At 39.9% G+C, this 27985-nt stretch overlaps 1 protein-coding gene across 1 annotated transcript in view; it reads left to right on the forward strand.

Annotated features, from left to right (window-relative positions):
• SNF4 (sucrose nonfermenting-like protein) overlaps positions 1–27985 on the forward strand; it is a 106925-nt gene that overhangs the window by 43897 nt on the left and 35043 nt on the right. The window contains exons 2-6 of the mRNA XM_087700169.1: positions 373–558; positions 13143–13268; positions 13570–13629; positions 13724–13813; positions 20439–20573. Of these exons, the coding sequence (XP_087556295.1) occupies positions 373–558; positions 13143–13268; positions 13570–13629; positions 13724–13813; positions 20439–20573 (597 nt within the window). The remainder of the gene's footprint in view (positions 1–372; positions 559–13142; positions 13269–13569; positions 13630–13723; positions 13814–20438; positions 20574–27985) is intronic.

The raw sequence follows: 27985 nt of genomic DNA on the forward strand, positions 1-27985 counted from the left end.
CCAGGCCTTGGTTTCCATGTATTGAATTGAATCCTGTTTTTGAGTAGGAAAATTGATCAGTCTATCAACTTGCAAACAATTTGATTCAAGCGTGCAGTGCTCAAACTAGCATTTTGAACTTGAGAGGTTTGCAACCGCTCAAGGGCTATTGCATATTTGCACCAGAGTATTGTTGGACTATTGTTTCGGTCAAAGTCATTTTGTATATTAGAGAATTTGTACCAACTTTCTGGTTTTGTAAACGGTTCTTTTAACTGATGCAATCATCTACTTTTCAATGACATTATTCTCTCTATAGATAAGCAAGATAGATTGCAACAATCAATTCTTGATGGTGTCTGTTGCTAAGTTGCTTTACTATCTGGCTTGCAGTACAGATTTGTGGTGGATAATGAATGGAAGTACGATGAAGGGCAACCTTCTGTAGCTGATCCTGCCAGGAACTTTAACAACTTCTTACTTATTAGGGAACCTGAAGCTGTGGTGGGGTTATTGGGTAACGAGGCATCAGTTCCAGGGGGAAGCATGGATGTTGATCGTGATATGCTTGAAGATAGGGTATGAATTCCTGTGATTATAAAGCACTGAAATCTATATTTTAGAATTTTAGAATTCAGCTGACATTTCCTTTCTCATGTATTTACCTGTTTTTGTTTGTTGTTCTGCTGCCACACGTTTTTTAGATGATAATTTGAGTTAAGTCTTGATTCTGGCTATTTTGTATTACCCTCTCAGATATCTGTTTTTTTCATGTGGATCTTTTGACCTTGCATGCAGATAAGTTGTCATCTTGAAAAGGTTGTTGGATGTTTGTCTGACAAGGTAGGTGGTTGCCAAGAGATTTATTATTAAGCTAGCTAAGCTGATGATCATTTTCCGAAGTCAATGTTAAACTCAACATTTGCTCATAGCTAGCTGGTCAGCCTTTGGTTATGTTCCTGTAAAAGTAATCATACCAGGAGCTCAAAATGGATCATTGTATTTTGTGATGGAATATTTATGGTAAAGAAATAACCATACTAGAAGACCAAGATACGATTACATGATGGGGTGGAGCGAAATGGCTTGGATGTATTGTATTTGGGAGTGCAGCTTTGATACATTCCTCATAATCTTTTAGGTTGTTCTTTATGGCAAGGAGAGGGGTAAGGGCGCCCCAGTGATTGATGGATATATCGAAAATAGTGGCCTACTGCGTGGTCATATCTACTATCTTAAGTTGGTAAGTCAGGTTCATAGTGGTTGAGGGTCGCAGTCTCTCTGCACTGTTTGAAGAGACTGAAGGTCTAGGCTCTGATAGCGTGAATAAACTTGTTTTCATAAGGTGTGCTTTGATACCATGCATAATAGAGGCTCAAAGAGAAATTCCTTAGCCTCCCAGGAAAGAACATGACTTGATGACTTGCGATTTAGAAGTATGTAAATGGGAAATTATATTTGAGGATATGTACAGATGTGAGAGTGTTTGGAACAGGGAAGAGGAAAGGAGTCTTCCCAGCACAGGTTTGTCTCATGTCCATTGGGTAGGAAGATGTGGTCTCGTGTCCGAGATTTGGCATAAAGTGGTGGGACCTCCTTTGATTGGGTGTTTAGCAAGGTGGAATTTTTTACTCCTGCGCAGCAGCACATGAAGATAATGTCCCATTTTCTTAGATTCTGGGGTGGTTGGCATAATTGGGTCGCTGGGAATACCTTTATTTTTGACTCCAGTTCTTTCAAGGTCATATCGCCGGATTGAAAGGTCTTCTTCAGTGGCAGTTGGATCTTGTTCAGTGTGCAAGACTTCAAAGTCATATAGCCAATTACTTTCTAGTGTTCAAGGTCATATCGTCAGATTGAAAGGTCTTCTTCAGTGGCAGCTGGATCTTGTTCAGCATCAGGAATACCTTTACTTTTTTGACTCCGGTTCTAGTGTTCAAAGTCATATCGCCAGATTGAAAGGTCTTCTTCAGTGTCAGCTAGATCTTGTTTAGCATGCAGGCCTTCTTCCTTGGAAGGATTTAGTCCGCATATAGCAGTTTCCTCAGTTGTTTTGCTGTCTCTTCAGTTCGTTGTGGCTTCTATACTCTTATATTTTTCTCTTTCACACACACACACACACACACACACACACACACACACACACACACACACAGAGCTTTCATTTCTTATTGAGGGTGCCCTTGGTTGGCAAGAGGTGTAGTTGAAAAAGGGCAAAAATTCAAATGATATTCAGAACATTGGATCCTTGGAGGATACATAAAATGTCCTACGCATCTGTGTGTCGTAAGGACAAGCCTTTGTCCCAAGGTGCTATTGTTACACCTTTGAGCATTAAGGCAACCTTTAATCCTAAGGCTTGATAGGAGTCATTACGTGCGCCTCCTAAGCATTTGGCTTTTGAGAAGTGCGATAAGGTCATTACTCCATGGAACCGTAGATACCTACACTGCAGCATAGTGCATGTGGATCTGCCCTCGACTTCTAAAGCACATGGGAATGGGACAAATGCCTTCGTTGTGTTGGTGGATTTTTTGGATGAGGTTGTCTTGTTTTGGCAAATAAACTTGCGTCAAGGTAGTTGCAACCCCACCCTTGATCTCCTATCTTATCGTGAAAATAGCTACATGGAATGTTTAGGGTACTTGTTTACGTGGCAAGCAACATGCTATGTGGCAAACCTTGCACTCTAATGCGTGGGATGTTTTGTATGTGACAGAGCATAAGAGCCATGAAGAAGCAGGGAGAATCTTGCACTATCATGGATTCAAGCTTTTCTATGTTGATGTTTCAATAGCAACCCATTGCAGTGTGCTGCTCATTGTTAGAAAGAAATTTCAGTTAGTAGTGATCAGGACAGATGTATTGAGCAGATTCATAGTTGTGGAAATTACGTATGAAAGCAAAGTGCTATGGCTGGTGGGTCTCTATGCTCTTAATGATTTTCTTGGTCATTGCGAGTTATAGTGCTAATTGAGAGCATGTCTCTCGCTTGGAAGGCTTGGATTTATCATGGGAAATTTCAATATATTACATGTGTTGGCCCATCGCATTTGACTTCCAAACATGGAGTCATGGATGACCCGGAATGCCAAGATTGAAATGCCTTTGCTTCAACAATTTTGAAATAGGATTTGTGGTCTTGGTTATCTCCCCTAGACCATGGCTACACTTTCCATTTAGCGCAACACTTGGAAACTTGGATTGCTTGGATCAGTCATACATTATGCATGATGATTTCTTTTTGTTGGAGGTTTTGGAAGTCATGGTTTTGTAGGGCTATGTACTCTCTGATCACTTCCCTGTGGTATTTTAGATGCATATACATCTTGTTGATCGTTTTTGAGCCCTTTTGAGCAAGCTGCCGTTGTGTTTCAACTCCTCTTTCCTCTGGCATGAAATATTTGATGGCTATATGCAACCATTGCTACTTCAATTTTCATTGGGCCTTCCATCCCAAGGGGTAGCTTACCTCGATCAATTAATACGCAACTTGCAAATGATCACTAGACAATATGAAATACATCATGCTACCTTGTGTAGGCAATGGTTACAAGTTGCTAAGCAACTCTTGGCTATCATACACGCTATTTTGATAGATTTGTGACAAGATCCCCTTTTACTCTCCATCTCCTCAAGATTGGCAGAATTTGTTGATACTTTTCAAAAGATATCATACCAGCAAGCCAAACTCGTTGCACTATCAGTGAGAAATTGTGTAAATGTGGAGAACCTATTTCATGGACTTGCTTTGATGGCAATCCTCTATTTTTCATGCAGCTGATGTGGCCTATTGATTGTTTTGTGATCTAGTTAAAAATCAAGTCCCACTAGATGTTGTTGTCAATTTGGATATGGATATTACATAAGATGAGGTCATGGATGGCCTTTTGCATTTGTCTAAAGACAAGAGCTCTAGGTGGGCTGGTATCACTATGAGTTTTTTAAGACCTGTGCCACTCATTTGGCTACACCTTTGACAGCCTTATGGACAACTAGACACATGCCGCCCTCTTGGAAGGAGGGTCTTATTAAATTGATCCCTAAAGTGCTGTTCCCCTTAGGCTTGAAGCATTGGTGACCAATCTCATTGATGAGCTTTATGTATAAGATCTTTAGCTAAGACTTACCAAAGTCCTGGCTAATAGACTACAGAATACCCTCTGGACATTATTCACCCTTCCTAGTATGGATTCATCAAAGGTTGAAATATTCTGCACAACATCTTGAAGGTCTAGATGGGGATAGATTATGCTCGATACAAAGATCAGGAAATGGTGATGGTTCAGTTGGACCTGGAAAAAGCCTTTGATCATTTGGAATGGTTCTTCTTGGGTTAGTTGGTGCAAGGCATGGGATTTGGTTCGAGAATGTCTAGACTTACCAATACTATAAACGTCGATTCCTCTTCAAGAGTTCTACTCAATGGTAGCATCATGATACCCTTTCCCCTTTGTCGATTGACTAGGAAGGGTTTCTTGTTGAGTCCTTTGCTCTTTGCCTTGGCCGCTTATCCCATTCTTAGGATGTTGTCTTGTCTAGTGGCTAACAGTGAGGTAGTCAGGCTCTCTCTCCCTTCACAGGAACAGTTGGTGGGCTAGGTGAAACCAGCCTTTCTTCCATGGATGGGTGGTAAATCCTTGATTACAACTTAATTACAACAGAAACAATTAATGCAAATCTGAAAAATACAAATTTACCTACTGATCTTGAATAATGCACACCCGATTGGCCCCAAAATTAGCGCCCCTTTCAGTATTTCTTTAGCTTTATTAAGGAAGAAGTTGATTTACAATGGGATTCTCTCGATCCCCTTCGTAATCCAAACTTTCCTTGCTGTCCAAAGTGACCAACAAGTCTTCAATCTATTTTGTCCCTTGATTCGGGCACTTAATTGGCCTTCACCCACTTCATAGATGATGGAAATGTCCCAAATTCAATGGCTGGCTTCCTTGAGACCCAAGGTATTAAGTATGGGAACACCAAGATTTTTCCTCATGGTGGTATGTGGTTAATGTTGAACATCTTTTCCATCTTAAAGCTTCTATGCTATTGAATGATTTGGTCCCCTTTGGGATTAGTCCTTGTTAAATCCTCTTGGCACCCACCTATGAATCAAGAGGTGGCAAACTTCTTGTAAGCAGAAGTGCTTACAGTTTCAAACCTTCTCTCTTAGCAAGGCAAAGAGGAACAAAGACCGACATTGAATAGGATGGTGTGCCTGGGACTCGTCATCCTTGTTGATGCTCTTCCAGGTGTCAATGGGGCTGTCATGTCCTTCAGATCAGTTCAACGCTACTTTTCTGCTTCCTGGGGCTATTGCGATTTGTGGAACACCATCTCTACCTCTTTACAGGCCATGCAATCTCTTCCCTCTTTGGATTGGGAGGTCCCTTGGCAGGATTGGATGATTAATGGTTGGCTCCTTTTGGGTTGTGCTTCAGCCAAATAGATATATCATTTGCTTATACATGACAAGGATTGGCTTGTGCAGAAAAGCAATACTACCTAGGGTCTCTAGAAAGGCCAAGTATGGTCGAAATTTGTGGTAATGATAGGCTGGCTTAACAAAACGCCTTTTTGATCCAAGGTCTTCAATTGGTGAATGTTAATTCGTGTGCTTCCTCTTGCCTCTATGCTCTTCAAGCGAAGGATTTCCAATGGTTGCTACTTCCTTTGTCAGATGTTTGTAGACACCCCCCACCATCGGTTCCTTACTTGCTTGGTGGTGTGGAAGGTTTTGTCACTACTATTGGCCGTTTGGTTTTATGTGGTTGGGCTATATATGCTTCCAAAGGACTGGGTCTTTGGACATCCCAAGTTTGTGGACCCCATGCAGGCTGATATGAAAGTTCTCTTTTCTTTCTTAGGCTTTGGGGGTTGTTGGCATTTATGGACCATGAGGAATGTGTTCATCTTTGCTACTTCATCGGGAGTGCAAAGTAATATAGTCCACCTGAAAGGATTTTTTTATTGGCAGCTCGACTTGGTTGAGTTAACCTATGTTCTCCCTAGATAGGATTTGCTTGCTTGGCATGCTGCAATTTCTTTTGCTCCCCTCTAGTCACTTTGCTTCCCTTGTACTTTGACCGTGATGTCTTAGATTTTATGCATGATGGCCTAGAGCCATCTTGTATCTTGTATCTTGTAACCATGTAATCTTGTACTTTTTTTGTAGTTAATACAATTACTTTTTACGATAAAAAAGAGAGAGCATTACGAGAGAGAGAGAGAGAGAGAGAGAGAGAGAGAGAGAGAGAGAGAGAGAGAGAATGGTGAGTAGGTGATGACAACCCTAAGCTGGGCAATGGACCCTATAGCAAACTGTGTGCAGGCACGACCATTTCATGTCTGGTGTGTTGCTGTCCACAGGCAGTGGAAGGCCAATATTGTCTAGGGCTTGCATAAATCTTGGGATTGTTGGAAAATGAGTGTCGTGGAGGGTTGGTTCAATAAGACTTAGTACCAATGTAAAGTCTTGCTTTGGTGTTTCATGGTTGGTGGCTTGCCTCTTGCCATGGCAATTGCAAAATGATACATTTCCAATGGTAACAGATTTTTTTGTCTCACCAGTGCCGAATGTTCTCATCATTATTTTCTTTCGTGCCCTTTGGCTTGGAAAATATGGTCCCTATTGTTTGCTATTTGGAGAGCAGTGGTTGACATGTCACTGTGTCCCTTTGATTGGGTCTTTGCACCGCCCATATCCTTCTTCGGCACCACATATGAAGATTTTGTTTCATTTCCTCCGTTTTTGGGGGTGTTGGCACCTTTGGATAACTCAGAATGCTTTTGTTTTTGATTTTGCATGTGGGGTGTAGAGACACCTTGCTAAGTTGAAAGGTTTCCTACATTGGTAGCTGGACGTTATTCAACACATTGATCTCCTTTCTAGAGAGGACTTGTTCCATTGACATACACTTAAAAAGTGAAATTAATGAACTATAATTGGAAATATTATTAAACTTATAATTTGAAAAGGTTCCCAATTAGAAAATTAGTGAAGAACTTCTGTTAATGCTTATAATTGCTCGAAATTCTTAGAAAAATCTTATTAAGTATCTAAGATAGTTGATTACTGCTACTTCTTTGCCATGACTTTTGTACTCTTTTAGCTATCCAACTTTTTGTACTCGTGTAGTCATTTGGTACTCTTGTAGTCATTTGATATAATATAAATTACTCATTATATGGGGAGAGAGAGAGAGAGAGAGAGAGAGAGAGAGAGAGAGAGAGAGAGAGAGAGAGAGAGAGAGAGAGAGAGAGAGAGAGAGAGAGAGAGAGATTTACGAAAAGAGAGAGAGAGAGAGAGAGAGAGAGAGAGAGAGAGAGAGAGAGGAGAGGTTGGACGTGGCAATGATCTGAGCAAGGGAGGACGGTTCGGCACATTGGTCTCCAGGGTGTGGCGATCAAGAAAGGGCGCATGTGCTGTAGCTGTGACAGGTGGCACTGCTGCTTTGTTAGAAACTGTAATTTCGGCCAGATTCCCAGGTGCAGCAGGTGCTGTAACTAACATATGAAACTTTGGATGTGTCAAAAACTCCAAGTATGTAATATTGCCGCCATAGTGCTTCATATCAAGAAACGAATTCGGGCTTGAGGCGTTTTAAAAAATTACTCGTCGAGCTATCACATAAGTGACTGCATGTAATTTTCTTAATATCGAGTCTTGCATTAAATCAATTTCGCAATTTGACATGAGAAGATGCCTCAATGTTTGGAGCTAATAAAAAGCAGAGATGCCTTGTAAATAATATTACGAAGGCTTGATCATAATGTTTCCCACATTATATTTGATTTAGCATTCCCGATTCCATTTAATGCGTCAAAGATCGCATTGATTTTTGTAACCGCAAGATAAATTGCAAAAGCCTTAATCGGTAGACGAAGAACGTGCAAGAACGAGCATGATATTGAGTAAGTTAAGTATCAAAGAGTATGGCATGACTTTATAAACTAGATAAGTCATAAGGTAACTTGGCCAAAAATCACTAGATGAAGTCGTTTGAAGAAAGAAACGCGTTTCTGAAAAAATAGGCAAACATTCATGACCTTTTTAATGCGTGGAGGGAGAGAAAGCATAAAATAATCATTCCCATGCCACCATCCAACCGGTAGGCAATCAAAATGTATTTTTAATAAAGCTCACTTGGCTCTTGATAAGTAGCAAAAAAATGAGTTGATTGCATGCTTCCCCTCATGCCTATAAATGCACCCTCTCCTTTACAAAGAAAGCAAGAATGAAGACCTCTTGATGATGAAAATTTTTTGCTACTTCTCTTATTCATTGAAGCTTTGAGCTTGAAAGAGGAAAATATTCCCCTTCTATCTCATTTTCATTTTCTCTACCCCCTGTTACGCCTTCATCCCATATGACCATACCGCTAAGTGAAATGTCGGCGAAATTTTTCTGGACGACCACCAACTCTCCTTGAACTACCACGTCAATTTCGTGTGACATCCATGGCTCTGCGAGGTCGCAGAAATTGAAAAAGCCCATTTGAAGCAAGGGAAGCAAAGAATGCAGCCAATGGAGAAAATGACACGGTAGAAATTAGCGAAACCCCCATTACAACAAATCTGAGAGAGGTAACATCTTGTCGGTTTGAAAAAAATAATGTTTTATAAGCTTATCGCTATATTTGATTTTAGATGATTATAAACGCATTCTAATGAAAATGCATATGAACTATCGCTTAGGAAAATAACCTAAGTAATATAATAATTAGCTATTCAGTGATGAAAAGACTCTTTCACTTGGAAAAGGATTATATGCTTGTCATTAAGAAAATATATTAATTTTGGTTTGTTTCGTGATATTTATTGTTATTTCATTAATAGTGCATATGATCATAATAACAAAAAAAAGATAGACGGTGTTAGGGAAGGGAATATTTTATAATTTTCTTTTGAAAGTGACTATCTCTATTTCATTTTGCTAATGATAAACATATCCATATGAGTTTTATAATAATTTATAGAAAATCATTTAGATAATATCATGAAACAATCAATACATTAAATCAACATAAAATTAAGTATAAAAATTTATACTAGATGTGCAAAAATTAGGTACGTAGTAATATAATTTGATGTCTGAAAGATGAAAGAAAAATTGCACTTATGATTTTTGCATTGCCTAGATTAAAGTTTTCAGAAAAACAATCAGCATTGCACTTAGGACATAGCTAAATGAAAATTAATCTTTCTAGATAACGTTGAAAGTTCGACAAATGATCGGACATCATTAATTAAACCATAGAATATGAGTAGGATAAAATAAAAATTATTTTCTTATTGAAAACACTGGTAATGTTAATATTAATGACAATATTAGGGAGAGCGTCAATATCATAAGTTGATCCACGTATGAATTAGCGACATCAAGAATGTTGAAGCAAAAACAACTATGAAATACTCGACAACCGTGAAACTATCAATATCAGAAAATTAAATAAATATTGGAAGCTTGCAGGACTTGTTGGACAGTGATAAGAATTTGTCGATATAAATTCTAAAGTCTAAACAGACTTGGAAAAGCATAACTCTGCTAAGCGTGGGTTAGGCAAGGCAGCAGATGAATTACTTGCCATAGGTATAAATGTCCATGTTATCTTTTAGATATATAATCAGGATAATAAGAGGAAAGATCGTGCTATGCCTCCCCCACAGCTAGACGTAGAACCTTGCTCCAAGGGGGATTGTTTTGTACCGTTGCGAGGAGCTTTGGACTGGCCCCAACAGCGAGAGGTCGCTCGGTGAGGAATCCGTTAGGTAAGAGGAGGTGGTACGCATGTGGATGCTTAGAAAGTCCCCAAAGGGATCGTGGAGTCCCCAGTACTAGTGAAGGGATGGAAATCTTGGAGGGTTTCTTCTTTTCTGCATAGATAGAAGGGATTTTTCGGTAAACGGAGGTTTTTCTTCTGGGTAGCCAAAAAGGGAAAATCATTGGAAATAACTTTGCGAAATAATAAATAAATATGTTTTGCTAAAAGATTGTTTTCTCAATCTTTGTGTTGTGCCGTAAAATTACACGAAGAAACCTGTGATAACGAGTTAATTAACGAAGTTGCTTCTATATGCGATAACTTAATGTAATTAGAAAGCTAAAGAAAACCATTTGTGGGAAGCGGGTGGGTGAGATCCCTGACGGATCCATCCTACGGATGGGTGGTCTGCGGTAAGCTGGGAGCTTTTCTCAAGAGATTGAACGAAACGTTAATTAGGAAAAATTAGGTAGAGCTGAGCGTCGACTTACCGAGGGCCAGGTCTTAAAACCTTGATTAGTAATTATCTTAGGGGAAAGGTGCAGCGGCTGTGCTAGAACTTCGTTAAGGTTCCTTGAATCCTAACCCGTTGTTGAAAAAAAGTGTTGCACTCCATGAACCAAGGGTAACTACGATCGCTCCGGTCGGACAAGAAGCCCTTGTGGGACACTTCCGATGGAGCTAGTTGATGCAGCGAGACCTCAATTATCAAATTAGGACCCTGAGCTTGTAGGTTGATCCTCGTGGGGACGGCCGGTACCTTCCGTTATGGGGTGGACTTTGGTAAATCTAGACGATAGCCCCCGTGCATTCTCGCGAGTGCTGGGCGAAGCCGTCTAGGATAGTTTCCTGATGAACCACTAAAACGTGCTGCCAGGGAATTGTTAGGTAGGTACGTGACAAAGTAACACTTTGCAGTTGTTCGTAGACAATAAGATCTTGTCAAATTAGTTGTAGGCAGGCACACAGACTCGGATTGCTGTGCAGTGATACAGATTGTGACACTGGCAGTTTTATTTTGGGGGAAAATATCAATTGCAAATAGACTTGCATATCAATTGCAAACGGACTTGCATGCAGGCAGGAGCAGACCTGGGCTGCAACATGCGACAATGAAGGCTGCAATGTGCTCAGCCTTGTGGGTAGAGTAAGGTGCAGGTAAGGTCAGACTATGGCTGATCTCAACATATTGTTTATTGACCAAGCAATGGCAGCTATGGGTCCTTATTGGGAGGAGGAAGAAGAAATGGCTCCATGTTCAGACTTACAGCCAGTGGTTAAGCGCAGCAAGTGTGCTGCGGATGATTGTATGCAGGGTGTTGAAGGTTTGCCTTCTTGATCACCTCTGGCGTACTCATGTGCTCAAGCTGGTAGCCAGTTGGAGGACTCTCAGGAGTTGGATTGGCAACATTTATTGGATTTTTCTAATACTTTTTCAGGGAGAATATGTGGAGCATAATGAGCATAATTTACCGGCTCTTGATGAAGGGGATGTGTAGGATACGCATGTGGATGCTAAGAAAGTGTTACACTGTCTTTCTTCCTTTCATGAGCACGGTGTTATTTTGTTCTTTACCTCTGGCATCCCTGTGCTGTCTGTGGGTGCAAACTGTTTTGCAAGAGGATTGTGTGGAAGAAATATTTGTCGGCCCTCAAGGATTTTATGAAATTGTGTTGAAGTCGGCTCATCATCACGAGGTTCTCTTGGGTAAACTGCCTCTGGTTTTTGATCAGCAATTGGTTCATGTGGTCCCTTGGTGGCCTATGGCAGATTTTCAGCGATTGCTCAAGGAGGAATGCCCTATTTGGGTTGAAGTGGAGGGCTGCCCAGCAGTTTAGTGGTCCCTGTTGAATGATGCCATGGCTAACATAGGCAAGGTCTTGGTTCCTCGAAGTCTTTGGGCAGCCAACTGAAACTGCTTGTCTATCCTCCGGGACACAACACAAAAGAGACCTAACTGGTTGCATATTAATTCAAATGGTATGCAGCCTTTGAGAGATTTTGTCTCAAATGGGGAACCTTTGTGGGTCATAGCTATCTTGTGGGCAATTAGGTCACTTTATGGCTGAATGTCCCAATAAACTGGAGGCCCACGCTAATTTAAAAGGATACTAACATGGTTCAAGATGGTTCTGGCATCGATAATCACCTTTTTAAAATTTAAGTTGGATTTGGATAAAGGGAAGCAACCACTGTTACCGTTGCTTGATAATGAGCCTGGTTAGATAAATGTGCACGGCAAGAAAAAGTGAAAAAGCATGATGTTGTGCAATAGGTTGGCACTTTAGTGGGTCCTTAGGATTCCTTTTTCACATATGTATGTCAAAAGGACATGCCCTCTCCAGAACAAACTACAAACGACAAAAGACCTTTGTGATCAAAGCTGTCTTATGGTTTGAAATTTTGGGTGGATCATCCATGTGATCCTTCTTCATGCCTTGCTTTTGACAAACAGGGTAGAGAATTACCCCTTGGGATAAGCGGTATCCCTGCTTCGCCTAAAAGAATGCTGATAAAGCATCCACTTCAAAGTTGGAATCTCACGGGAAAAATGGTTTTGCTGTCTTGGCTGATCTTTTGGATGAGGCAGTACTTGATTGGCATCTAAGGTCAAGGTGAGGCAAGATAAGTCTCAGAATTGGGCTTTTCCTTGTTGCAAATGAAGATTGCCCCATGGAACGTTTGTAGTGTCTGCTTTTGCAATAGACAACATGATACGTGGTGAGTCTTGCATGATAATGTTGAGCACAAAAGTCACAAAGAGGCTGGCAAGATTGTTCAATCTCATGGATTTAAGTTATTTTATGCCGGAATCTCTGGAATGCAGCATTCTGGTGTGTTGATGATTGCTCTTGAGAAGTTTCAGCCTGTCTTAGTAAAAAATAATGTATTTGGCAGATCTTTGGTGGTTGAAATCATGCATGAGGGTGAGATCCAATGACTGGTTTGTGTTTATGTGCTCAATGATGTCTCTTATCGGTGCGATTTATGGAGACAGCTGTGGTTATTGCTGTGAGAGATAGAGAGAGGATTAGCATTGTTTGTGGTTAAATGTTTTTTGTGCTATTTAGTTGCATGTGTACTAGTTCAGACTTCATTTCTACAGTTTTTCTTTGTATCTGTTGATGCTTCTTTCAAAACCTCTCTCTCTTCGCATGCTCTGGACACATTGATTGGCCTTCTAAGTTTCGATCTCAGATTCTCAATTGACTTACCTCAAGTTAGGTACATTCCAATGTTATGTTGCATGGTACCATGGAGTTCTTTGGTTTCCTTTTTTTGATTTTTTGTTTCAATAATCTTTTGCTGTCTGTGATACTATTGCTATACTGGATTCTGCATGTCTAATCATTTTTCATGTTTGTGATACATTTTACTCATGTTTCTGTCACCAGCAAAGTGGTATGCCAACAGAAGGTGTGCAGAATCTTTCATTAGCAGATGCAAACACATCTCGACAACGTTTTGATGAGTTTTTGTCAACTCATAAAGTCTACGAAATATTCCCAGATTCTGGAAAGGTAATTGGGCAATAAGCAGTTCTCCTTCTTTGTGTGATCGTTACTTCCATGTATTGAGAGCTTAAATACAGGCAGTAATAATTGTTTGCTAAGTTTGCTACTTAGTCATCAACTCATAGCCATGCAATAATTCATGGCTTTATATATATTGACAACTCATTTCTCCAGGTTGTGGCGCTTAATATTTGTTTGCCTATAAAACAGGCAGTAGTAATTGTTTGCTAAGTTTGCTACTTAGTCATCAACTCATAACCATGCAATAATTCATTGCTTCATATATATTGACAACTCATTTCTCCAGGTTGTGGCGCTTGATATTTGTTTGCCTATAAAACAGGCATTTCATGTGCTGTATGAGCAGGTGGGACCAACTACTCTTTGCTGCATTACAATTTAGGATTAGCCAATGTTCTCTTGAGAGATGTCTTGCTTTGCTGACAAGTCTTATGCTACAGGGAATTCCAGTGGCTCCTCTATGGGATTCAAATAGGCAGCAGTTTGTTGGTATGCTGACTGCATCTGATTTCATAGCAGTCCTAATGCAGGTATTGCTTAAAATATTGAACGATGTGCTGCCTAAAATTTACAATGTGTACTTTGGATGCTAAAAAACTGGACATCTCAGATTGTCATAAAGCAAGACGTTCATCAGTCTCCACACAATTGAGCCAAATATCAATAAATATAAGGCTTGAATCTGAAACATGATCTAGGAACACAAATTGTTCCCTATCTGAAAGTGACTCCAAGGCCAGCACTAGTTCTGCACTCTGTGGTCAGAGAACCCTTAAAGAAATGCGAAATCTTCTCTTCAAGCTGGCAGGTCACAATAGCATGTGCTGTGCTGAATTAGATATGCAAAGATTGGTACAATTAGTGTGTCGCCAAACAAGATTTCTCTTTAGGCTTGTATTCTTAGGAGGGTTTGTAAATTGTGGAGCCTTCCACCTAGTAAAGCCTCTCTTTAGGCTGGGAGTCCTTCCATATAGGCCAGATGGTCATGCTGTCTTGGAAGTAGGGTTGTCATGTCCGATGGTGTTTGATTAGTACCGTTGGATACTAGTAGGATACTAATCGGACTGATAAATCTTGGACCTATGTCCGATGCTACGTTCGATGAAAAAAAAAATACATGCAATTTAAAGGCACTACTTAACGTTTGGACTTAAAATATGTATTTTTTGACTCTAATCAAAACTAAGTGCAAAAGAGAGCGTGGGAAGCTAAAGAGTCAAGTGAGTAGTACCAGAGAGGATGAATGAGATGAGGGAGAGGGAGAGGTTTTTATAGAGGGAGAGTGTTTTAGGGTTTAGAGAGAGAGAGAGAGAGAGAGATCTATGTGTGTGGATGAGAGAGAGAAGGTGGCTGCATTGTCACATTGTGTGTGTGATGAGAGAGAGAGAGAGAGAGAGAGAGAGAGAGAGAGAGAGAGAGAGAGAGAGAGAGAGAGAGAGAGAGAGAGAGAGAGAGAGAGCCTTAGAGGCCATTCGGCTTGATTTGTATTTGTTCTGTTTTTCTTAGCTGACCTGATGGTCTGATGTAAATATTGCCACTTAATTCAATTATCTTCATGAAAAAAAAAGAGAGAGAAGGGGGGGGGGGGGGGGAGAAAGAGGCTTTGTATAAGAGAGAGAAGAGGAGAGCTGTTGGAGGAGACCAGGGTGGTGGAGAAGAGAGAGCCGTTGGAGAAAACGGGTCGAAAAAGCGCAGAAAATGGTCACCAAAAAGTTATTTTGACCTCAGACGGGATGCAGTTGACCGGTGCAGTGAAGCCATTGGACGCCTTCGAACGGGTCGGACTGGACAGGACAGATCAGACAGGTCAACCGGTCCATCAGACGTGGATAACCCTGCTTGGCAGTGGTGCTCCTATGATGCATTTTCTTTTTTGCATTGGCTGATTGCTTATCATTGCGAAGTTCAAACACCAATCGAAGGAGCATTGACACTGGACTGTTGTTCTCTCACTATGAATGTAACCACTTCTGATTGATAGCCCTTCTCAAGTCCACCACTGCAAAGTCAAAAATGGAGTGGACTTCTCAATGCACTAGTTTGTATGTCTCCATGCAGTAAATCGAGGAATGTCCTATTTAAACTGGCAAATTCTTTGACAAAGGAATGGAAAAGCAGTCTGTATGGGTGGCATATTAAAGTCGCCATAGTGGTTTTTGAATATTATTAGACTGATACTTTAGCATATACAAATGTAATGACTCAACTATGCATAGAAGGGATAAAATGGGGTACAAAAACCTAGATGATTGCAATTCTATGGCCTGTAGTGTTGTGCCATCAAACCAGAAGTGATGGTACTATTAGATGTACAAAATGAATGAAGATCTTGTAAACAGAACTATTTTGAGGTTGGGGTATGATTGTGGCAGCCCAACCTTGAGATTCTTTAGTTGGGACTCTATTTAGCTCTATATTTGTTGAGCTTGCAATGCGATTTGGGCTGGAACCAAATTATTTTAAAATGTAGTGTACATATTGAGGACTTCCACACACGTGGTCTTCAATTGGAGTTTAAATAGAGCCATTAGTGCCTCTCATGGTTGTAAACTATAGGAGCAAACTTGAGACATGATACTATTTAACATTTGTCCGTGGTGAGGGCATCAGCTAAATAATGATGAGATGGGGGAGTGCCTAACATCTCATTAGCATCATAAAGTATAACGGAAAACCTAAAGACATGGCACTTATTAACAAGCCCTCCTTAGAAAGAACACCAAATGATGGGAGAAATGCTTGTAGGTCAACTACTCTGATTAGATTTTATTTAACTGAGCTTTAGCACAGTTTCAATCTAGTGAGAAGTACTTCCAAAACTTCCTTCTCAATAGCAGTCTAGAGGGGAGCCATTACTTTTCGCCAGGAAAAATAAGAGCACATAGAGATATGGGTTAGTTGAGCAAGCCCTCCTTAGTGTGGTCGCCAAAAGAATGATGGGATGGGGGTTGACTGCATAGTTGATCCCTACTCACTCTGATGACACTTCAAATATCTAGTGAGTAGGAACAAGTGCAAGGTAGGAAACGAGTTTCAAACTAGTTTCCTATAGTACTAATTTTTAGGAAAGGTTTGAAAAATGTTTCTTACCTATGTCAAATACAGGTCATAGAATCCTTGTATATGAAATATTCAAAGAAATAATCCTACTTGTCTATATTGTACAGGACCAATGATCAAATTGTACAATGTAAGCATGTTAACAATGTCAAATCTTCAAGAATATAGGCCATTTTTAAACCACTTTACAATATAACTATTAACATCATGATCAATGATGGTCTACACAATATTGAAAAGAAACCTCATAGTGTCAAACATCAATTTGGAGCTAGGACATCTCACACATATTATAAAAGTGACAGACATGAATAAAAGTGACAAAGTTTCAAATCAAGCCTCATGAACCTTGCCAAATGTTCAATGCATAAATGGAAACTACTAAAGTCAATCCGAAATCCTAAGGAATGTATGATGACTTGTGCTCAACATGCTCCTCAATGTCCTCCTGCTCATCCTCATCACTTCCACTGCTGGAGTCCGAGCCCTCAAGTAAATCTGCATCTTTAGCTGCAAGAGTACTTGTGCTAGTTATATTACGAGTACAAGCAACTATCTTGTAGCTGAAACAAACACCATAAGCTCCTCGTACAACATGGAATAAATATCCCTCTCAGAAACATCTTTTGTTTTTGGATCGTTGATTTTGCTATTATTCACTTACGTTGGTTTTATTGGATTCCCCTTTTGTACCATCAACATCAAGTTACAATGGAAAAATATAAGCTTCTCCAACTAGCAATCCCAAGGTTGGACTGTCATTGATTGATGTTGTATGGGGCTGTCATGAATACCAAGGTATGCTTGCAGGAGAGAAACATTGCTTTTAGTTCCTTTTAGGAGAGAAGATGTTGGTTTCATGACAGGTCATATTTGGGGTCAAAAATGTCACTTTTCAAACATTGAATTTTTTCTAATTGAATAAGAAACGCCTTCAAAATGTATGAAATGTTTCTTACCTGTTGCTTCTTGCGCATGAGATGTGGCATGGTTTTAAACATCATAGCCAAAAGTTTCAGGAATGACAAGGTAGGAAATGAGTTTCAAATCAGTCTAAGGTTAAGAATGCTTGTAAAATCTGCAAAACCATAGGACACACATTGGAAGAGACCATAGTCACTTACGCGTGTGTTGAGGCATTTTCTGGCTCTTTCCTAAACCAAGAAATTGTGCATGATAGTGAGCAATCTTGTTAGTGCTAGTATCTTGACCTTGCTTTTTTATAGCTCTATCACTTAAGTTGCAATTATGCGTTTTTATATATTTTGTAGACTTTCAAGAATAAAGCACTTACAATTTCCATATGCGGTATATACTAAGAGCTACGTGCCGTAATTTCTGCTGATTTCCATACTGTGTTCAAATCATTATGCTGGAGCTGAACGTTCCCAGATTTAAAAAGTATGGAAAATATGGGTTTTGAAAGATCATTCCATATATGCAAATTTATTTGAGTGTGAGGCATGACTACCGAACTTTGATTTATTTGAGTGTGAGGCATGACTACCGAACTTTGGAAGTTCTTTGATTAGGGAGGGTGTGGGATTCCAGTATTTTTGTTCTACTAATCTAAATGCCAATGAATAGGATCATATGTTATAGACAGATAAATGCTGAGCACATGTGAAAGTTAACATTTATTATATTGGCAAACAATGATGTGCAGTTTGCTAGATGCTTGTTCATGAATGTACATTTCATTGGTGTTAGGCAATTTATTAGGCTTACTATTGGGCACCTCTATGGGTAGCCAGGTGGCCCATTTAGGGCTGCTCATTTGTCTCGGGTCTCATTTATGACCCTATATATACCTCCTTCCTTGATTCTTTTTGTATCAGATCAGATCCACTATGACAGAGGGAGGCTGGAGGTAGTGCTGTCACCACACGTGCCATTCATTTGTGCAATTTGTACAGTAAATCTTATGTGTTGTGTTATAGATTCCATTGCCAGTTTATATTGTTTAAGTTCTTGTGTTCTCTCTTTCACTGTTTATTCGTGTCAATGTTTAGCAATGAGTGCCTATATATACTCTGTTCCTCCACTCTTATTGTATTGGATCAGATCTACTACAATAGAGGGAGGCTGGAGATAGTGCTGGTCACCACATGTGCCATTCACTTGTGCAATTTGAATGGTAGATCTTATGTGTTGTGTTATGGAATCCATTGCCCCTTTATCCATCTTGTGAAGTTCTTGTGTTCTCTCTTTCACTGTTCATTCTCCTCAATGTTCAGCAGTTGTGATTCTTCTGCTGCTGTTGCACCACCCCCTTCCCCCTTCCTCTCATCATGGAGCCTAAATGTACTCAGTTCCCCCACTCCTACTGTATCGGATCAGATCCACTATGATAGAGGGAAGGCCATCACAAGTGCTAGTCACTTGTGCAATTTGTACAATAGATCTTATGTGTTGTGCTATGGATTACATTGCCCCGTTATCCATTGTTTGAAGTTCTTGCGTTCTCTCTTTAGTCATTCTTCTCAAGGTTTAGTGGTTGCGATTCTTCCACTCACCCAAAAGCATTTTTTTTTCTCCCTCTTAGGTGTACATGTTGAGTTCACTCCCCTCAAATGTATACGTGGACATTTCTTAGGTCTGAGATCTACGAGCGAGGTGTTGTTTGAACCCCAACAACTCTGGGCAATGCCCATTATTACATATGGCACAACAACCCATCTATTTGGTTGTCTAACTAGTAGCTTCAGTAGATGCATAGCCCTAGGGTGTAGGGATCCCCTTCTTAAACTTTGTGTCCTAATCTGTCAGCTGATCAAATATGGGGGATCGTGTGGTACTGATGTTAAAAATGAGACAATTCCAATTGTATGTTGGATTTGTCTGAATGCTTGATGTGTTCCAGTACATTTATATGTGTTTCTACAATTTTTGCAAAACACATTAATCAAAATTAGAAAGTGCTAACAAATCTCAAAACATCTCACTGCTTGTGACTTTGTGAGTTGAGTCATCATTAGTAGATCTTGTATGGTTTGAGCTCAAATAAGTAGAATGCTTGTTCTTGATTCCTTATGAGACGGTTGGTTGAGGAGAACTTACCAGGTGACGACATCATAACAACTGGATATGGTGCTCTTATCATTAGTTTTGTAGGCAAATGTTTCAATTCCCATTCCTGTTTTTCAACCTCTTTCTGTGTTGTGTAGCATTGGTTCCCATTCTTATCTTTGTTGCATTGTGACCTTAGTTTCTATCTAGGTATTTGCTTGAGCAAGCAACCATTGTTGATTTTGAAGTATGCTTGGTCAAAACATTCTTGACTTTTTGATGCTTTTAATAAGTTTTGAGACTTTTCAAAAACATGTTTTTTGTTGTGGGAGGGATGTTTGAGACAGAGATACTTGTCAGTAAGGTCTTTTTTTTGTGGGGTGCATGTCATGTGAGTTTTTGGTATTTTAGGACTGAAAAGATGGAACCCGAGAATTGGGGAATCACTGTGTCAGGTCGCTGTGGTGATGGACAGTAGGTGTGAAAATTTTTGAAAACAGGAAGTTATCTAGGAGCCTCATGAATATGGCAGCAGAGGAAATCTAAGACGTGAATCACCATGAGAGAGAGAGAGAGAGAGAGAGAGAGAGAGAGAGAGAGAGGGTGATGCAAAATAATGTGAGAAAACATAAAATAAGAGAAAATAAGTAGTTGGAGATTCATGAAAGATGGACTTCTAAAACACCGCTAGATGTAACTTTGATCTCACAAGAAAAGTAGTTCTGCTGAGCAAAAGGCTGAAGCAATATGATGCAGTGAGACATGAGGCAGGTTTTTGGCCTTTATTCTCCTGTTTGAGATATACCTGGGACTGTGAATCTATCTCATGCTTTCACTAGACTGGGTAGATTCTAGGTCATATGTGTATTGATAAGTATGCAGTGAAACAGGCTGACAATTGAGGTTCTGGATAAACAGTTTTGTGCTATGGTAGCCTGGCTGTTATAAGATTTTAACTCTAGTGATAAGTATTTCTCAGAGATACCCTTCTCTGCTTTGAGCTGCTTAGAAGCATGTCTTTGGGGTTGATTAGGCTCAAGCCTGCCTGTTTTTCGTGATCAAAGGGCCTGTATTGATCCTTTTCAGATTGGAAGCCAGCGAGCAATTTTATCAGAGGAGGAATTGGAAACCCACACAATAGCTGCTTGGAAAGATGAAAAAAACATAATCACCAGGGCTTCAAATGCCCCTTCAAGTGCCCAAACTCGTTCGCTTTTCCATGTAAGATTATTTAAATTGGCTGTTCTTGTTACTATTGTATTTTGTTGGTATACCGATGTGACTTGAATATTGTTCCATGGTTTTTTGCCTGGCTGTTGGTATTACTGGAGCAAAGAAATTTAGAATGAGCACCATTACCATAACGAATTGTGTATTATGCATGTATTCAACTAGGCCAAGTTATGCTGGTGTTACAGTATAGGAGTTGAAAATATTGCTTCCATACTGAATACCCTATTTCTTCAAGGGTCTGAAGCAGCAACACTCGGACCGGTAGACTTTGTTTGCACCACAAGCTGTTTATTTCTTGAGTACCAAGTAAAATGTTCTAGTAAGCCTTACAGATTTTCATCTCAGTATTGGCTTATTTTATCCTGCTTTGGGCAGAGCTCCTAAATAGACATTCATGTGTGCGCACATATACAACAGCTTTTTTTTGGCCAGCAACAATTTTTATCACTGCAGTTTAATGGAACTTTTGAATAAACAATAGCATAAACAGGGGAATATGAATTTTTATAAGACAGATTTCATATAATTTCGTAGAACTACAGTCCCCTATCAATGCAGGATAGAATAAAGAAGCCCCCTAAATAAAGAAATTAAATGATGGAAGAAAATGGCTGATCTATGTGGTTTTAGGTCACAGGAAATTGCCATTTAATATATCATATTTTTCTGGCCCTATAGCAGTCCCAGAAAGCATTAAATCAATTAATACAAGACTTAAGAATATTCAATAGAACAACAGGCTCAAAAAGCTTTAAAAAAGGGAACTCAGTGCACACTGCCACTTTCATCCTTTCATCTCCAATCATTACCTTCCAGTGTCAGATTTCATCCATCGTTCTCTTTGTCATCATCTTCTCTCTGTGCCCTTCTGTTGACTTATCTTCAGGTGCTCCGAGCCTGCATTCTGCATCTCCAGCTCTTCACCATCATCCTATGGCTGCTGTGTGGCCGCCACTCCAGGAGGCTGCCACCCTCCTGCTTATTTACACCTTGGTGCCATGCCTGCACTCCAGCCCTTCCAGCCTGTACTTTTTTGGATCTCCAGCCTTCTGTCCTGCCTCAGTTATCATCTATCTTTGTTTGGACCTGCTGTGTGCCTACATTGTTGATAGAGTTATTTGCATCAGATTTCTGTGTCAACATTGGTGGTCTGCTACATTAGGGATTGGTTCATGGACAACAACCCTCTCGGACACTTCCCTCGGCCCACTCCCATGAGAGAGAGAGTAGCTGTTGGACAGCCTCTGCTTCTTAAGCCTAGAGTTGTATCTCTTCCCCGCTCATTCATTAATCATTTAGCATTCATCAATCATCATCTTCTTCAGTCACGTTTTGTCATAGTTCAATGTGTTAGGCATGTTCATACACTTGGTGTTTTCCCAGCATATCTTGACATGGTACTAGGGCAGATGCTCTTCTGAAGAGTATTGCACGACTACTGTGAGAACTAGGTTTGCACAAGCAACATGCATCTGCCTCATGATGTCTCAACCACCCTTGGCTTGGAAGCCTAGAGTGTTAAATGGGGCCTCTCCTTCCCTAGACACCTTGAGGCGGCATTGTTCTTTCATGTGGAGGATAAGGCTGCTTCTTCTTCTTCTTCTTCTTCTTCTTCCTCCTCATCTTCTTCTCCAAGCCGACTAGATTTTGAGCATATGATGAACACACAATATATGGAATACATGCAAAAGGTGGCCCAATTACAACCTCACACGGTCAATTTTTTCTCCACGTATGCTAGCGTGTTCTTAAGTGCATGCTACCATCAACTTACCCACAAGCATGCAAGAGGGAGGTGCATATTAATCATGACATTCAGTTGGTGAAATGGGCCTCCTCTTAGTTGGAGAAGGACAAACTAGTGTTGGGATTATTGCCAATTCAATTTCTTCATCTCATCGAAGCTTGATGGTAGGTTTGGATGATTCTTTTGAATTGTATAAGCCAAAACTCCTCTCTCTTTCTTCTTCTGCTATATAGGAACTAGTTATAAGTCACCATGGAGACCCAAGCTTGTACCGATATATAGGAACTAGTTATAAGTCACTATGGAGACCCAAGATGGTATTGGTATGTAAACACAAATAGAGGAGGCTATATATGCAGAAGAATGAAAATTGAACTACTTGCAACTCTGTTGTCTATAACATTTGAGTATGTTTTTGGTGCTACTTGTAGGTTTTCTTTCCCATGCTTTTAGCAAATTATGTTTACATCCTATGCTTGTAGGGTCTTTTCTACATCCTATTTCCTCTCCTTCTGGCAATTTAGGTTAGGATCTTCATTTCATGATTGCTAGGTACAAAAAGTATGGTACAACATGGTACGATAACAAACAATACTAAGTGATACTTAAAGATTTTCTAAGGTACAATATGATAAAAATACGTTACTCTAAAAGCTATGTAAAATCTAAACAAAAAAGGGGGTAGAGAGGTTGTTTCAAACACAAATAACACAATTCCATGAGAGAATTATACCAGTATAAGAAGCCTTTAACTGATTCCCAAGTATGAGTTGGATTGGAAAAAAAGTATTCATTAAGCTGGTACCCTATGATACTAATATGTACCGTATGGTACCTATAGTATGACCCCTTTGGTACGTGGTACTAGTGTAACTATGCTCGATTTTCTCGTGTTGGCTCTTGTTTTTCTCTTGCTAGCTTTGATTTTGATCCTTGCTTTGTAGATGTTACACTTTCTTTAGGTTTGTTTGTTTACTGTTGGGTGAGTGCCACTATGCACCTTGGTGCTATGGGTCTAGGAATGTTATATGTGTGGCATACATTTGCGATCTATCCACAAGTGGGTACGCCTTTCTATTTTAGTGTGGTTTTATTGAGCACCCTAGACTTCTGCCCTTGGTCACTCAAACACATCAATATTTATCTCGTGCCTATGGTGTGTCTATCTCTTGTCCTTCTGACTACTTAGATGATGACCATGCTCATGTCTAGTGCGTCTATTTGCAATGTTGAATCATTATGAATACTTCATGGATGCCAATGGGTGCTAAAGGTCCCCAAGTACATTGCACATCTTTCATGTACCCTCCTCATCCTACTCTCAAGACATTGGAAAGCATAGCAAGGCTATGAGCAATTAACATCCCTATAGCTTAAAATGAGAGGTAAATCATGCATGGCCTAGCATGGTATGGTTAGAAGGTCATATCCTAAATGGAGACAGTTTTGCCACTCTTGTAGGAGTGAGATATGGTAATTGCTTCCAGTAAACATGATATTTTTTCCTTGATTGTTATGTGCTAAGGGACTAAAGTGAACCGTGTGTGGTAGATAATAAAAGGAAGTTGGCTTTTGTGTGTTTAACATAGTGTCATAAACTACTTTGACAACTAAAGAATACTCAGGTGAGCGCATGAAAAAGGGGAGGATCCAATCCTAATGGTTGAATTCGATGGGTGGTTGGACCCACTAAGTTGAATGGCTTTTCTACGCACTCAGATGCCGGTTGTTGGAATCAAGGATGCTTTTAGTGATAAGCTGATTTTAACAGGCTGAACTTCACGGCTTGGTCGACGAATTTCGTGCAACAAGTGCTTGAGTCCTAGGGACTTTGGGATCTAATGGTTGGTCTAGTCACTAATCTTGATGTAGGATTTGAGTCTTATCTACCCTAGAATTGTCCATCATTGGAAGGCCTAGAATGCTATGATCATTGTGTCTAATTGTTGATGTCATGTCATTGACCATTGTCATGTACTCTCTGAGTTCACCACCATTGCCTTAACCACATGATAATCACATCAGCCAAGGTTGTCATGTCCAATAGCATCCTATTAGTACTATTGGATACTAGTATGATGCTGATTGGACTAATAAGTCTTGGACCTATGTTGGATGAAGAAAATAATACATGCAAGGTAAAGTCTATATTGAATGTTTGGACTTAAAACATAAATTTAGAGGTTTTACTTAAAGGTAAGTGCAAAAGAGAGCTGAAATAAGAGTATAGTATGAAACCAACAACTTTATTATAAGCCAATATGACAATCTCATACAAAGAGGCATATAAAAATGGATCATGTGACATATATGATCAATCTCATAGGCCCTAAGTACTCATATCACTCTTGGTAGTGAAGCTAGAACCATCTTGGCTACAAGTTGAGGAGTCATCACACTCCTCAACAAATCATCCTCACTAAGTACATTATCCTCCTCATCTTACTTGAACTCTTGAAGCTACATATGGGAGGTAGTAATAGATGTATCCTCTTGTTCTACACTAGGAGTGCTTTTGGAGCTACTGGCATGCCTCATGTAGTACCTAAAGGCCCCATGATCACTAGGGACTGCCGATGTTGATATTAAAGTAGAAGCTTCACCACTAGTAGTGTGAGGGTGAACAATGACATGCGAGCATGCACGATTGCGAGAGACTCGATGGTCTATCTCCTCCAGCTCTAAATAAAGATCTTTGAAATTTTACTTCTTCTTCAAGTCACTCTCACGACTTACACTTTTAAGTTTGCTGGTGGAGAGCTTAAGCGCATCTACATTGATCTATGCGTTTAAAAGATAAATAACTTAGACTAAATAAATAAAACATTTCTAAGAATATTACATGATGTATAACTGAACTAAGAAGTATATAAATATGGTATATTTATCTTGCCATTGACATCTCATGTATGCTACATAACATGCATAAATTGGAGCGACTATAAATTAGTCCCTCCAACTGTCGCATGCTAAGTTTGTTGCGAATTTTGGTGTGTACGAGGGAATAGACAGACCAATTTCTCTTACATATATCTAATGAGAAACCCAAAAGCATATTGGAAAAGAAATAAGTTTGAACTTTAAGAATTAAAATTGCAATTAAAATAAATTTAAAAGAATTTAGAGATTTAAGATTTTATTTCAGAGCTACGCAAGAATGCATAAAGCCACTTTTTCAAGGTGGGGCACTTGGTAGCCAAATCACTTCCACCAAAAAAGAGGTTTCACTAATGAATCCCTATTTCTAATAAGTCGTAAAAGTAAAAGCGATGCCCCTTTGATCACTATAATTTATAAGCTCTTGGAGGAGAGCACCATGATACTCTCTTGCCAAAGCCTTCGGAAGAAAGGTATCATGATCAGCAAGGACATTGGTATCCATAAAGAGAGAGGGTTTCTTGAAGGCGGAATGTAAGAGTGCCACAGATCCATGGCTAGGTCAATTCATTCATTCCCATCTCTTCTTTGTCAAAATGAGAATATCATTCCTCTTTGGTTTGGTATGCAAGATGTCGGTAGGAAGGTATAAGAAGAGAAAAATTTAGATGGAGATATAGAGGGTGGATCATAGATGAATGATGGAAATAGAGAAAGTGAGACAATGTGAATTGGAAAAAATAAAGAAGCATGAATCATGATAAAAAAGGAGGGGAAAAAAGATTTCCATGAAGAAGAAGCCTTTCCATCCAAGATGGTCAATGTTTGTATCTTTGCTATTGCCTCCCCTATAAAATAATAGAGGAGCCCAATAGTAGATTCCTCCATGTCGATCATATGAAGCACCTTGTATATAGGAGTGACAATAATAATAATGCCCCTCACATCCGTCCAAAAGTCCTCCTTCAAGAAAAGCCATTGAACAACCTTTGCTTATACTTGATTTGATATGAGCTCTCCTTCGATCCACTCCTTGAATTCATTGGATGTGACCTTCTTTTGGAGCTTATTGCGAACGTCAAGTAGACACTTAGGGAGAAGCGATATAGCTGCAAATGATGTCTTCAAAGGCTTCTTTAACTCCAATTTTGAGTATGAGAGATAAATTGCAAGAACTTGAACCTCGGCATTGATGAAACCAATGATTGTGCAATGGTCGTCCACAATTCTCTTCACCTACTCCAACTTGCTCGCATCTTCCATAAGATCTAGGCAATGTATAGCGTATGGTGTCCATACTATGGATGGAAACTCGACCTTGAGTTTCTAATCTATAGAGATACAGTTTAAGGTGTTGTTCATGACAACTTGCACAACATTTTGTGGACTAATCCACAAAATTATACACAATGAAGTTAGACTAAATTTGAAAAGTTGCAAGCAAACAAATCAATGAATTTGGGAATTTGCAAGTAAACAAATGAATTATCTAATTGATGGCTTGCCATATGTGCCAATACATAAAGAAGCCCATGGTTCTCCTTCCCCTTATGCTGGCATCCACTGCTCATAGGAAGTACATACCAAAGGGGTAAGAGATGAGGATGTTGATAATCCCCCTTTTTTTCTACGGTTGCTTCATCCGTTGGATAGCATAGAGCATCCTCCAACCAGCTCACATGGGCTCAAGTGACTTGTCAATCCTCTCTATGTGTGTACGTGTTTTTATCAAGTTTCTTTCTATACGTGTCGTGGTATGTGAGACCGTACCATCTCTTGCATGGACTGACGGCGGCAATTAATTTCACCATCCACTTCTGTTGATCCACTTGGAGGATGTGGAAAGAGAGATTGCACTCAATTATGGTGCGTGCAATCTCTATTTTACCTTGTATTTTTCTCTCTTTGAGAAAGAGAGAGGACCGTATACTTGGCCCCTTGCTTGGGCAAGAGTGGCTTGTCTCTTTAGCATAGGCGCATCATTTGAATGGCTTTTGCTTGATGGGATAGAGAAGGCCTCTCCAATGGAGGAAATGGAGTCGGTTGGAGAGGGATCTTCTTCTTTATCCAAAGCCTCATGATTGGAAAACACTGCCTTCTCGCTTGCCCTTGAAACGCCTTTGCATCACTTCAATGGCAAGTATCTCCAAAATAGACATTGTCCAGAATGTTGGGGCGTGGTGTGGCGTGTTCTTCCAATTTGCATGTGGATGAGGAGGCAAGTGATGGATGAGGTTTGAATCTTGGGGCAATACTTGCATTGCCACGTGCAAGTGTTGGAGTTCTCCTTCACTGAGTTGAAGTATACACAATGTGAGCAAAAAGCCTTGTGAAGAGTGAGTGCTATTGATGATTGGGTGTATGAGAGAGAGAGAGAGAGAGAGAGAGAGAGAGAGAGAGAGGTTGAGGGAGTAGAGAGAGCTTATGAGAGTAGGATAGGTAGAGAGGTTGATAAAGTAGAGATAGCTTGAGGAAGTAGTTCGGTTATTGCCCAAGGTTCCCTCTCCATCCTCCTTGAAACAATGGAGACCCATTTCTGTTATGGGTTCTTTATATAAAATATTTTCTAAAATCATTGCCGAGAGATTGCAAAAAGTATTTCCGCAGCTAATTCATCCACACCAATACGGTTTCATTAAAGGTCGGAATATAATGCACAATATTTTGAGTGTTCAACTGGGGATTGACTATACTGAAGCCTCAACCCAGCAGGTTGTTATGCTTTAGCTTGATATTGAAAAGGCATTTGATCATGTTAGCTGGTCTTTTTTGTGAG

The sequence above is a fragment of the Lygodium microphyllum genome, chromosome 2, assembly GCF_053477565.2.
Source record: "Lygodium microphyllum isolate KBCC chromosome 2, Lygodium_microphyllum_v1.1.10, whole genome shotgun sequence".
In the NCBI taxonomy this organism is placed as follows: Eukaryota; Viridiplantae; Streptophyta; class Polypodiopsida; order Schizaeales; family Lygodiaceae; genus Lygodium; species Lygodium microphyllum.